Genomic DNA, 13,241 nt, shown 5'->3' with positions numbered 1-13,241 from the left:
CAATCTTATATTAAAACAATATTCATCCATTAGCAATCAAGCCACTAAAACCATCTACCCTTTTTGTTGTTTTCAAGGTATAAGAGTATGCAATGGAATTTCGATTACTTCATTTAAAGACTCTTCATACTGAAGAGTAATAGAGTGTAGGAATTTACTTGAAGCTCTGGGAAGGGAAAAACCTCACCATCTTCAGTATGCTAATGACATGTGTAGAGAGAAAGCTGAAAGCTGCCATGTAGTGTGTATGTTCTATCAGAAACTGATGGTGTTTGAAATAGATATTTAATCTCTCTTTACTTCATTATTTTATGTGTAGTTTCTGTACTCAAATAGACTGAAACTGGAAGTACATGGCAGGAAATATCTTGAGTCAGTATTTTCTGTTACTGGTTTAAATAAATAAATTCCAGTGCTCAGACTTCATTATTGACGTAAAATCAGTGAGAACAAGTATGGAGAACAACTTCTTAGTAATTTACGTAAATAGATTTAGGAACTCTGGCATAAACTTAGACACATAGGAATTTCCAGAATATAGCACTTGAAATCTGTGTTACCTTAAGATGCTGTTTTTGAAACATGCTTCCAAGTAATGCATGAATATTTCTCAGTGAGAGTTTGGGAGCAACAGGGGAATGACACCTCGTACTTCTGCAGATAATTAGACTAGGCTTCATTATCTGACTGTAATGAAAACCTGGTGCTTGTCATGCCCCAGGAATGCAGAAACTTATTCCTCTTTCTAGGTATTTTTATTTATTAATACAAATAATTATGCTAAAAATACAATAAATTGAAGTTGTAAATGATGTAAGTCTTACTGTGATTCAGTATAAGAATAAAGATTGTATATTTCTAATGGATAGCCAGACTTTTCAGGAATAATGCAGCTGTGGGTTCAAAAAAAAAATCAATGCTCTGCTGTTTCACTTTATAGAAATAAATTAGCAGATTAACATTTATTTTAAGAAAGTTGAAGTTATCTGAAGCTGCACTGATTTATAGTTTCAAGCCATTTTTGTGATGGTATTTTTATTAAGCTTTTTGAATACAATTCTTTGTTCAACCATGAGTTGTATTTTGCTGTATGTTTCCAGTATGATGTTTTCTGTCCCGATTCTTAAAAGTTAATTCTATAGTAGTGTATTCTGGCAGCTTTGTTTATAGTATTTGTCTCAGGAAATGAGTGCACCTAACCTAAAAGTGTGAAAAAGATAAGAAATTAATAAATGCCATATAAATATTCAAACTTTTTATTGGTGTACTTCTGTGAACACTGCATTGAGTTAGGTATGTGATTGTAGTCCATTGAAACCATTTTGTAGCATCAAACTGAAACTACTCTGAAGTCTTGAATTTTCAAACTAGATTTGCACAAACTGATTTTTTTCTTTCTAAACTTCCATGATATTTCATAAATCAGTGCTAGCCACCATAATAACAATTAATACATGATCACATGACCTGCTCTTCAGATTTCTGAGAAGCAGCCTGTAAAGTAAAGTTTTAGCTTTAATTCTCTTCACTAATAATTTCACATTTGTATGTGGTTAATACATGTTGCTTCTCTTCAAAATGAGGCATGCAAATTCAGTTTTGATTATTTTTATAAGCACAAGGGGGACCATGTTGTTTGCTGGGTAATAATCTGGTAGTCTGGTAATCTGGTAGTTTTTGTCCAGAGGCCTGTGTTTTGTGAACCCGCATATTTTTAAACATTCCAAGATGCAGAGTTTGTGATGAAAGCTCATAAGCCAGAATTTCATTCTGCCTTGTTATTCTGTGTGTTAGTCTCATTATCTTTCTGGGTCTGATTAATCTCCCATTTTCAATCTGTGTGTTCCAGGTATTTCTGCATACATTGCCACCAGGCTTTGGGAGTACATTGGCATAGTTCAGAGTCAGTTTATAGTTGCAAATACCTGCCAGAAAAATTTCTAGAGGTGTCTCTAGTCTAAATTCACTGTACAGCAGATGTCACTGGAAGAGCATATCAGTGGGAGACTTCAGTGATACCATAATTCATACAAAATACTAGTGAAGCTGTTGCAGTGCTGAGGGTTGTGAAGAAGTTGCGTAGCTCATTTTAATGTATTCCAGGAAGGGGTGCATACTGGGCTCTTCTGCTTCAGCTGTTCTAGATGTAGACAGTAGAAAATTCTACACTTGCAAGTGTATGAGTGTATCGAGGGCTGTTTATACAGCACTTTTAATCGTATTAATATGCAATGAAGAATTACTGATATTCTTTAAATACGTGCAAAGAAAGAAGAGTGTCTGGATCAATTAGAGTATTTGACTTCAGGGTATATTTTCTTTCTTCTGTCTTGGATAAGATATGTGTAAGAGAAGTCATAAAGTAGAGTGGTTCTCATATGGAAGACTAGTAAATTTAGAGGCTTGCTCTCATCCATAGGTGTGTTCAGTTTACTTCAGAGAGTTTTGATTCAGACTGTCATTCACTAGATTTTTGTTGTCTTTTCCTGGATGAATGAACGGGACTTCTGGATATATGCATGTTATGTGGTTTATATTTGAACTTCAAACCTTTATTATTTCTTTATGTGATATGTTACAATGATGTAAGTAATTTGTCATGCATTTGGATAATCATGCATTTTGCTTGGTAAAGATATTGGCTACTAGGGTAGGCTGACAGATGTAAAACACTTTTTTGCTCAAGCAAGCTCAGTAGTCACTTTCAAAGCAAAAATTTTGACTTCTCTGGATGGTGCCATAGAGATTTATCTGTTGAGATGACTTTTAGATACTGGATTTTTATTTGTAAAAAACCATGTTTTGATACAGAAAGACTAATATGGAATAAAAACCTGTTCTTTCAAGTGTTTAGTCTTTTAGTTATGGAAAAGCTAAAGAAATGTTGTTCCTTCAGCCAAATTTTAGCCAACTAATTCTTTTGAAATACACTAATAAAAAAAAATATGGTGAATCAGACAGTTTGGGGCTCCATACATCTTCTCTCCCCAATCAGCTATGTGATAATGTCCTTTTATTTTCTCCTTAGCTTAGAAGGCAGATTTTACTTTGTTTCATACTTGCTTTTTTAGGGTTAGGAATTCCAAACATGATGTACTTCCCACAAGGGTGGGGGAACATATCTGGTAAAGTGGAAGCAGTATCAGCTTGTGGATGTCAGTCACAAGCAGCTGGAGAACATTGTGGATTTCACAAGTGGGGCTAATGTGGGGGTTCCCAGGCTTCTGGTGCTACATACAGAGACACAGTGAAATTTATCAAGTGAACAAACAGTCTGACTTCATCAGTTTAGGAGCAGCATAGAATCCTGAAATTATATTTTTCACTCATTTTGTAGGTTCATTTAGTTACATATGATGTAAAGAGTACTGTAAATTAGTATGATGGCAAAATCTAAATGGTTTAGGAATAGAAGGTGAACAAGGCATTTCAAGTCTACTTTTAATTGACACATAACTCTCCCTTTATCTGTAGCTTTTTCTTAATTACTGTACTTCATCAGTTATTCTGATATGCCAAATTTCAGGCATGTAAAACCCATTAAATATATTCTACTCATGTTTGTTTTTCAGTACTTCCATATTTCCCAATTATTTCAAACATATGGAGCTCATATTAAACATCAGTGTTTTAAAACACGAAATTTTATGGTTCTGCATGTATCTGTCATAAGGAAAATTAAAGTAGTGTTAACCTTTGAAAATACATATGCATATCTCAGTATCATCTTCAAATTATGTAAGTGGAACACATTTTTTAAGGTGTCAGGACTCCTGGTACCACAGGAGTCATGTTAAAAGTGGAAAATAATCAGTGAACTTCTAATAAAATACTGGTCCTGGTTTTTAAGGTTTTAATACTTGTTTATATCAAGAGTTGATTCTTAGTCTTTTGTTTGTTTAAGAAACAGGTTTTTTGGGCATGTTTGCTCTTTGCTGATGGCAAGTAAATTAGTTTACAGATAGAAGAAAAACCTTTTAGTTTCTCCATATTGAGAGAAAGGAAAGTGCTGTTTAGTGTGGTAATTAAGAAAAGGAAATGGGAAGAGCTGAAGATACTCTAAAGATGGACTTTGGAACTGTCAGAGGTTATAGCAAAGACAGAATGGGTCTTCAAGGTAGGGTGGTGCAGATAGTGTAGGGAATTTGAAGACAGGACTAGGGTACAAGTCCAAGTAAATCAAGCTTTGGTGCTTCTGCTGATTATGAGAACAGCATTCAACACCCCAGCAGTACAGCTTTACTTAAAATTTTCCAAGGTACTTTGACATTCAGAATCCTTAGATTGTCTTTTAGTTTGCTTTGGATATGATCCTTTAACCTTTGTGTATTTGAGGACCACAAAAGTTGAGCTGGACAAGAATAATAGTCAATAGACTGCTGTTTGATTATAGTAATCATTCTCCTTACATGCTTTTATGCAATTTTTGAATGCTTATTAAAGAAAATCATATTGTTTAGTTGATAAAACTTATTTCAGTTCATTGCACTATTTTTCTCAGTTTCTTGTATGTGATACCATGGGAGAAAATTGGGAAGTGCCTATGTAAGGGCTGTTTTTCTTTCTCCTCAGTCCCCCAAGCTTCGAAGATTTTTTGAAAGATTCTTGGACTCCTCCAGCTTGCCATGCTTAGCTTGGAGGCAGGCTTGCTGCTGCAGTTTGTGCTGCTAGCATCACATGTATTTGGAGATATGTGGAATAATGGCTACTGCTAATAGTAGTACCTACTTCTGTGGCAGCAGCAACTTCCCTCTCTTTTCCTTTTTGTTCTTCCCCTCTCTGTAGAACTTCTTGCTTTGGAAGGTCTAACATTAAAAACAAAAACAAAACAAAAAAACCCACCAAAAAAAACAAGCTGAAAAGTTAAATTTATGGAGAAGGTAGGCACATGACTCTGGAAGATGCCAGGTGGGGAACAGTTTTCTGGGAGTTGAGCAGATGCGTCCACTTAGTCTTGGCAGAAGTACTGGAGGAAGAAAAGCTCTCACAGTACTATGGAAGGGATATGACCTCCTCTATGCCTAAAACAGAGGTTGGAAATCAACTTGTGTTTCACACAAGTTCAGGAGGGGACTTCTGTGACTTGCTCTGAACAGATGTTACTTTGCTGTTAATGTCTCTTTCTCTAGAGTTAGTTTTCCTATAATTATGTAGCTATTTCAATATTGCTCAACTTTCCTGTGTAAAGAAAGTATGACCTTGTAAGACCATGTGTTCAGGACTAATCAAAGTTTAACCTGCATGTAGGAATCCTGTTGGATAGAATATTTTCTATAGTTTCATCTTCTATAGTTATTTTGGTGGAGATTTTTTTAGGAGCCTTCTGAAGTAGGGGAGTGTTTCAGTGCTTGAAAATTTTATGTACATGCATTAGATATATGTGCCTATGTGTGTGATGTAATATGTGTGTATATTTAAAAAATAGCATGCTGAAAGCAGAAAAAAGTTGTGGAAATCTCCAAGGCACGTGTAGCAGATTCATTTTTTTGAGCCTGGTTGGTTTCCAAGTCAGCTCTCCATATTTACTTTTATTTGATACCCGTCACTTAACTACTGCAATTTCTGTTTTATTTGGAGAGGGGGAAACCCTTATGGATAATTTTTAAAATATTTCTTTTGTGAAGTTAATTGTTTTTCATTTGTTTCCAGGAAATGGCTCTTGAAGTTAAATGAGGCTGGATAAAACACATAAACAAAGCAGAAGCTGCTCTGCATGTGTTAGGGCTATATCACCACAAGCACTGCTGATCAGCAAGACTTGGTAACTTGTCATAATGAAGAAAATTAGTCTCAAAACAATTCGCAAGTCCTTTAACTTAAATAAAAGTAAAGATGAAAGCGACTTTGTAGTGGTTCAGCAGCCATCATTAAGTGAATTTGGAAAAGATGACTCCTTGTTTGGCAGCTGCTATGGTAAAGATTTGGCTAGCTGTGAAGTCAATACTGAAGATGAAAAAGGAGGCAAAAATAGATCAAAAAGTGAAAGCTTAATGGGTACATTAAAAAGGAGGCTTTCAGCAAAACAAAAACAGAAAGGCAAAGGCAGCACACCATCTGTAAGCTCTGCAGATGATGACACATTTTCTTCATCATCTGCTCCAATAACCTTCAAAGATGTGCGAGCTCAAAGACCTCTGAGATCCACTTCCCTCCGTAATCACCATTACAGTCCAACTCCATGGCCCCTTCGATCTACAAATTCAGAAGAGACTTGCATCAAAATGGAAGTGAAAGTCAAGGCCTTGGTCCATTCCTCTAATCCAAGCCCGGCACTGAATGGTGTTCGAAAAGACTTCCATGACTTGCAGTCAGACAACGTGTTCCAGGAACAAAACAATGCATTAAAAAATACGGAATCTCAGAACGGGGACTTGCATCTTCATATTGATGAACATGTGCCTGTAGTTATTGGATTAATGCCTCAGGACTACATTCAGTATACTGTGCCTTTAGATGAGGGAATGTATCCTTTGGAAGGATCACGTAGTTACTGTCTGGATAGTTCCTCACCCATGGAAGTTTCAACTGTTTCTTCTCAAGTGGGAGGAAATGCTTTCCATGAAGAAGAGAGCCAAGTGGATCAGGATGTAGTCGTTGCACCAGATATCTTTGTGGACCAGACAGTGAATGGTTTGTTGATTGGTACCACAGGAGTCATGTTGCAAAGCCCAAGAGTTAATCACAGCGATGTCCCTCCACTCTCACCTTTGCTACCTCCAATGCAGAATAATCAAATCCAAAGGAACTTCAATGGATTGAATGGCACAGATGCCCACGTGGCTGAAAGTATGCGTTGCCATTTGAATTTTGATCCTAACACTGCCCCTGGAGTTGGAAGAGTTTATGATTCTGTACAGAACAGTGGTCCTATGGTTGTGACAAGTCTCACAGAAGAACTGAAAAAACTTGCAAAACAAGGATGGTACTGGGGCCCCATTACACGTTGGGAGGCAGAGGGAAAATTAGCTAATGTGCCTGATGGCTCGTTTCTTGTTCGAGATAGTTCTGATGATCGTTATCTTTTAAGTTTGAGTTTTCGTTCCCATGGAAAAACTCTTCACACTAGAATTGAACACTCAAATGGTAGGTTTAGCTTTTATGAACAACCAGATGTGGAGGGACATACATCTATAGTTGACTTAATAGAACATTCAATCAGGGACTCTGAAAATGGAGCTTTTTGCTATTCGAGATCCCGACTGCCTGGATCTGCAACTTACCCAGTGAGACTGACAAATCCAGTGTCTCGGTTTATGCAGGTGCGTTCTTTACAATACCTGTGTCGTTTTGTAATACGTCAGTACACCAGAATAGACCTGATTCAGAAACTGCCTTTGCCAAACAAAATGAAGGATTATTTACAGGAAAAGCACTACTGAAAGCTTATGGGAATCTTGCATCTTGCACTTTGGGAACGACAACAACAAAAAGAGATTGAATTACAGTTTACAGACTTTCATTCTTATCAAAATCTTTTGCTGCCATAAAAATATTTCATTTTTGTGTGTAAAAGAAAAGTAATGCATTTGGATTTATGTTTGGGGGTTTTTGTGTATTTTGGGGGGCTTTTTTTTTTTTTTTGGAAAGAATGATCTCAAGTTTATTTTTAGAAGTGTGAAATAGCTATCTTTCATCAATGTGCAGATTAATCACAATGTGAATGATCAAATTCTCCTTAATTTCCCCCAAGTCCTTTGCTGCTATCCACTGTGATTTTTATGCATTGAAAGCACATTTCATGTGTATTCAACCATAAGTAAAAGTCAAATGAAACTTGTTGAATGGAATTTTTTTTCTCCCTTTAAAATAGCCTGTTTGAAAAAAATTATCATGGATAAAAAACATACTGGTATTCTAAATTACAGAATTTACGTCTGTGTTAAAAACTATTTCCTAGTATCCTAATTATAAATTTCTATAGAGATATGCCATAATACAGAACTTAGAGCTGTGTGATAAGAACATGGTTATGCAGCATATCTTTGGAAAAAACCCCACCTTTCTCCTAAGCCTTGTATTGTTTGTACACTCTTATATTTGAGAAGGTTGGTTCAACCTTCTTCTTGTCTCAGTATATTGTCCTTCTAAAAATGGCCTTTAATAAAAAAAAAAAGTAGTCTGTGAAAGTCAGTGTGTAGTACCTATAAGGAAGTTGCAGTATTGGGGTCTTGTCAAATAATACCTTTTAAAATCATGCCATCAGTTAAATAAATTAACACCTACCAGGTCCCCTCTTTCTGTCCTTTTCCCTCCTACCTCCTCTTGGAGGGCAGGGGTGGGGAATTTCCTGGATTTGTAGGAAGACTCTAGGAATTGTTATTATGGGAACATAAATTGATAAGCCATTTTAAGGATGGGGTAAAACTTCTAATAGGTTGATTTCTACAATATATATTCAAGCTATTTGAAATTTTATCATTTTCCATTTTCTGCATTTCTTTCACTTCAGAAATGCAGTAATACACTAATGTCCTTTGTATTGTTTTCCCCTTTTTTTTGGATATTCTTTGGGGAGGAAGGAACAGGACTGATAACATTTTGGGTGGAAGATGCTTAAAATGCATCTCTCAAACTCTATTCTCATAGCCTTTCAAAGTATGGGGAAAAGAGGTTTGGATATATACTGACCGCAGAAAATGTTTCAGTTTACTGTCATAAAATACGTTTTGACATATGAAATATTGAATCAATTAAGTAAATGGTTATAATATCTGTCAAAGATTCTGGCATTTGAAAAGCTTACAGTTATTCTAACCTTCTGTAGGGAAAAAAGACTTTCAGTGGGGAGTACAGGTTCTACACTGTAATATTTTTGTTGTGCAAGGTTAATCCATGCCATTTTACTGTTTTGTTTCACGTTTTTTTCCCACCATGATTCTATCACTTTTATGAGTTTTGTTGAAGGGATCATAGCTAGCTTGAGAGGGAGGCTTGCTTTGCCTGCCTCTGTCCCCATTTTGTATTTTACAATGTCATCTTCCCCATCTCTGGTAGGAGTTGCTAGTCAGTAAACATCAGCTTAGAAAAGGCTATTCGTCTTTGATACAGCTTTCTTGTTTAGATAATTTTCTTCTTGTTTAATCTAGCCTTTTTGTCCCCTGATACGAGTCTTTAGTAATGGATACAGTATTGCTGCAAGGTGGTGCAGTAGCACTACATCTTGGGTTGCCTGAACTGATAGACAAAATTTATATTTTTTTAATTTATTTTTTGACCATAATGTTTAACTAAAAAATAAAAAAAATCAAAGGTAGATAAAGGCTGCCTTTGCTTTTAAGGGAGGGAGAATAAGGATCTCTTCTTTAGTCTGATAAAGTTTTAAACTTAAAAGAAAAAAAGTCTAGAGCAGTCTATATGTGTTATTTGTTGGCTCTGCCATTGAGATACATGTATGAAAGTGTGAATTCTGTTTTCTTTTTTTTCCTCTACTGACTTCCCCCCTCTGGCTCCCCCTCGAATCATGATCACTAACTTTATTCAAAAAGGCACAATAACCTATTGTATGGTACAGTGTTCTGATTCTGTCTGTGGGGAGGAAAAAGAAAATAATTTTTGTCAATTTCAGATGCATATTTTTAGAAAAAAACCTCTGGCATTTTCTTCACTTCAAAAATTCTTTTCCCGTACAAGCTAGAGGGCCTATGCATTCTACAGAATCTTTGAAAGATTATAGTATATTAAATACTTTCTTTGCCATTTAATACCACTATTGAGTGCATTAAACATATGTTTATGCTACGCCACATGCATTAATTTAGCAGTCATTGCATTGAAACTTAAATATTTGAAGCTATAGTATCCTGGTCTTATTGCTGAATTGAAAAACATGCAACAACACACTTGCTAAACTTCTTGTCCATGCCTTTATAAATTTTAGTTTGTTTACTCACACATTTTTTTTAAAAAAAAAAAACTTTAGTACAGCTGTCCAGTTTTTGAATTGCCTTCTTTGCTGTGTTCTTCACCTGTGAATTTAATCAGGTCAAGTTAACTTTGTCATTCCCTCCCCCCCACCCTAAGTTTCCACAAAAGGAACACTGTAAAGTGGTTGAGGCCTGGGATGTGAGAACCATATAGCACTTTGTTTCTAAATAAAAAATGGTGATGATATTTCTACTAAGCTCAAAATACTTTAAATCAGTAGTAAGTAGACACAAATACTCATTTTTACAGGTTTCATTAATCAGAACCTCGCAGTATTTTTTCATACTGCAGTAACTGGCCAGCCAGGAGAAAGAACCCAGAAAAATGACTTTGAAAGCATTAAAGATACTTACAATTTCTTATAATAAAGATTAATATAAAAGAAACACAGTAACATTTAGTTATGAGACAATTTAGAAGTACTCAGAGTAACCACAAAAATTGTCTTGACTTCTGCTTCATGAAAATTAGAGGAACAAAGTGTCCTTGACAAGTAAAAGCAAAATGATTGAGGATATTTTGGGGACCCTTGGAAATAGATACGCTAGGAATAAAATCTAACTGACTATGATCCTTATGGAGTAGAAATATGGCTATTTATTCATCACAACAGTTTAAGGGTTCAAAAGGTATCCTTTTTATGCAATTGAATTGTGGAAAAATGTTTTTGAAAATGAAGCTTTTAAATAAGACTCCTTTTTTGAGCATCTGAAATTACTGAAGTTATTGATAACATTGTTTTGCCAATTAGGAGACTAAAACAACACCTTGTATTTGGAAATAGAAAAATAAATTTGCACAATTTTCTCTGTGTGTGTTTTTTTTTTTTTTTTGTAAGCCAGTGTTATAAACAACTGAAAGTGATTTGTATTCTTTGATCTATTTGAAGGATATAGCACTTATCCTACTGTTGACATAGTGAATGCCATCTTTTTATCAAAATGTTTTTCTGTCAGAAGGATCAGAAATGCAATTATTAATTAAACTCTTTGTTCTCAGATGAGCTGACTTTGCATTTTGTTAAAGCCAATTTATTTCTGTGAATATTGACTGCTGGGCTAAGTGAAATCTGTGCAGTTTTTGTTTTGATGCATTTCATCTATGTGAATAACAGAATTATAAATTTAAAACCTCATACCAGCAATACCGGCTATGATTCTGATGAGAAGTATTTCTCTGTTATTGAACTTTCAAATTCTGAGCTAAGCTATGGATAAATTAATGATTGCCAATTTAATTTCTTAAAATCTTTTTATGACTGCAAAGAACAACAATAACAGGCATTCTTTATAAATAAAAAATGGGCTAGATGGTAGTCCATAATATGGGAAATATGGCATTGTTGTATCTGGAAAGTGTTCTAAATTCTACACAGATCATGAAAAATTCTTAAAGACTTTTGTATGAATACCTGTTGGGTTAAAGAATTTTTATAGTGATGATGGAGTGCCATGAAGTTAATACTTTCAATCCAGATTGCTGTAGTTTACACTTTTCTCTGTTTCAGATCTGGTGTGCACTATTTGTACTAAGCACGCCACAGAGTGAATTATCCAAAGTCCATTGATTTTAATGTGTTTTGGTTTGTAAACAAAATTATAGTAATTACTTGCACATTTTTGAAAAATAATTGTATAAGGGTTTATGTATCTGCTTCTGGATACAGTGTGTAAATAAAAATTTCATTCACAAAGAGATTTGTGGAGTGTTCTATACCTTAATGACATTCTAAAACAAAAAACCTGAGAGGCATTGTGAAATTTGGGCATCTGACTTAAAAATTTAAATTTTAATGGTTACAATTTAAACTATTCCATATTTTTTTAACCATTGCTAGTTGACTTTTCAAAACATTTCTGTATACTGATTATATTAATTCATACTTTTCAAAGCAAGAAAAAGAATTGCCAGAATATAATTAGTATATGATTTTTAAAAGGTCTGCATGCATACATACATACATACTCTGAGCTAACTTTTTGATAATTTTTGTTGTTTTTTTTCCTTAAAAAAGTTACAGAATTCACAACAAAAGTTTCCATTTCTTTAAAGGTAGTATACCATCTCTTGTCTTCCAAGCAAGCAAATAGTTCTTACTTAGTTCCAAAGTAAAAAAAATTATATGGTGTAGGTGTTCATATATTTACTTGATGCTGTCCTAGATTCACTTTAAAAAGGGAGTGACGTTTTAAACCCTGGGAAATCATACAAATAAACCAGAAGGTCAAGAATAAATAATTTCAGTGTTACAAAAGGTATGCACAATTGTTCACATGATTTCATGTAGTTGGGACTTACAAACTCACCACTGAAATTCAAGAAGACCACCAGCTCTTTAGGTCTTGGTTACAACTGGTTTTGGTTTTTTTAAACAAACAAAAACCCCAGCCTTGGTAGCAAGTAATTGTTTTTCATGTTGTCCACAGCTGATATGTACTTTTCTATGTATTTTGTAACTTAAGTCCTAAAACAATAACCAGAAATAATTGATAGTTTTTGCCATTTAAGTGAAAACTGCCTTCTCCTATTTATTGCTGCTGGGGCTAGTGTTACATGCTCAGTATGCTGTGTGGTTGTTCCCCCAGTAAGCAGGGGATCTTGCTGGGGTTTTGTTACCAAGTCTGCATGATGCTCTTCTCTACATTTTTTCTATTCACTCCAGAAAAGTTGGCAAAAAATAAAACTTACCCTCAAGTGTTTCCTTGGTAAGTGGGGAAAGGTGAGTAAGGTTTTACATCTGCCTGTAAAATTAGCATGACCCAGGCAGGGCTGAAATAAATGTTTATAGCCAAGATTACTGTAATCCTAATTATTTCTACCTCATGTTCAATCAGCTTCATAGCTGTGGAGTAGAAGAGAAACTAAGACACTGCCAGATGCAGAAAGCTTGCTGAATGTCATAATGTAACCCTTGTAGCAAGGCAGGGCCTGGGGGGTGCGTGTGTGTGTGTGTGTAAATTAAGTCATCCTCTGCAATTAAGACCTCAAAGATTACAAAGCTTTAAGATTTAGTAGAAATCCTTAATATTTAGGAAACAATGTTCAATCACTTCCCTCCAGCACATACAATTTGCTTGCAGTCTGGGCTTTTCTTTTTTTTTTCCTTTTCAAAGGCTAAGGTTCAGCTGAGCATTTTAGCATCCCTTGCAACATTAGTATGCACATCTTTGACTTTTCTGGTAAGGTAATACCTACTCTTTCCTGTCAAGACCATGTAATGTAGGAATAGGATATTGTAGGGAGTGGAGACAATGGTTGGTTGTTTTTGAGAAGTGACTCAGAAATAAGAGGCGTTCTTTCTCCTGAGACAGGAGCCT

The 13,241-nt window shown here is 35.1% G+C and overlaps 1 protein-coding gene across 2 annotated transcripts in view; it reads left to right on the top strand.

The window, feature by feature from the left end:
* SOCS6 (suppressor of cytokine signaling 6) overlaps nucleotides 1-11,619 on the top strand; it is a 29,455-nt gene extending 17,836 nt beyond the window's left edge. For both annotated transcript variants that reach the window (XM_074877397.1, XM_074877387.1), the window contains exon 2: nucleotides 5,650-11,619. In XM_074877397.1, the coding sequence (XP_074733498.1) occupies nucleotides 5,775-7,379 (1,605 nt within the window). In that variant the 5' untranslated portion in view covers nucleotides 5,650-5,774 and the 3' untranslated portion in view covers nucleotides 7,380-11,619. The remainder of the gene's footprint in view (nucleotides 1-5,649) is intronic.
* The last annotated feature ends 1,622 nt before the right edge of the window (nucleotides 11,620-13,241 follow it).

This window comes from Strix uralensis, chromosome 1 (genome assembly GCF_047716275.1).
Source record: "Strix uralensis isolate ZFMK-TIS-50842 chromosome 1, bStrUra1, whole genome shotgun sequence".
In the NCBI taxonomy this organism is placed as follows: Eukaryota; Metazoa; Chordata; class Aves; order Strigiformes; family Strigidae; genus Strix; species Strix uralensis.
Note: the sequence above shows the minus strand (reverse complement) of the source record. Positions and strands in the feature narration are given on the sequence as shown.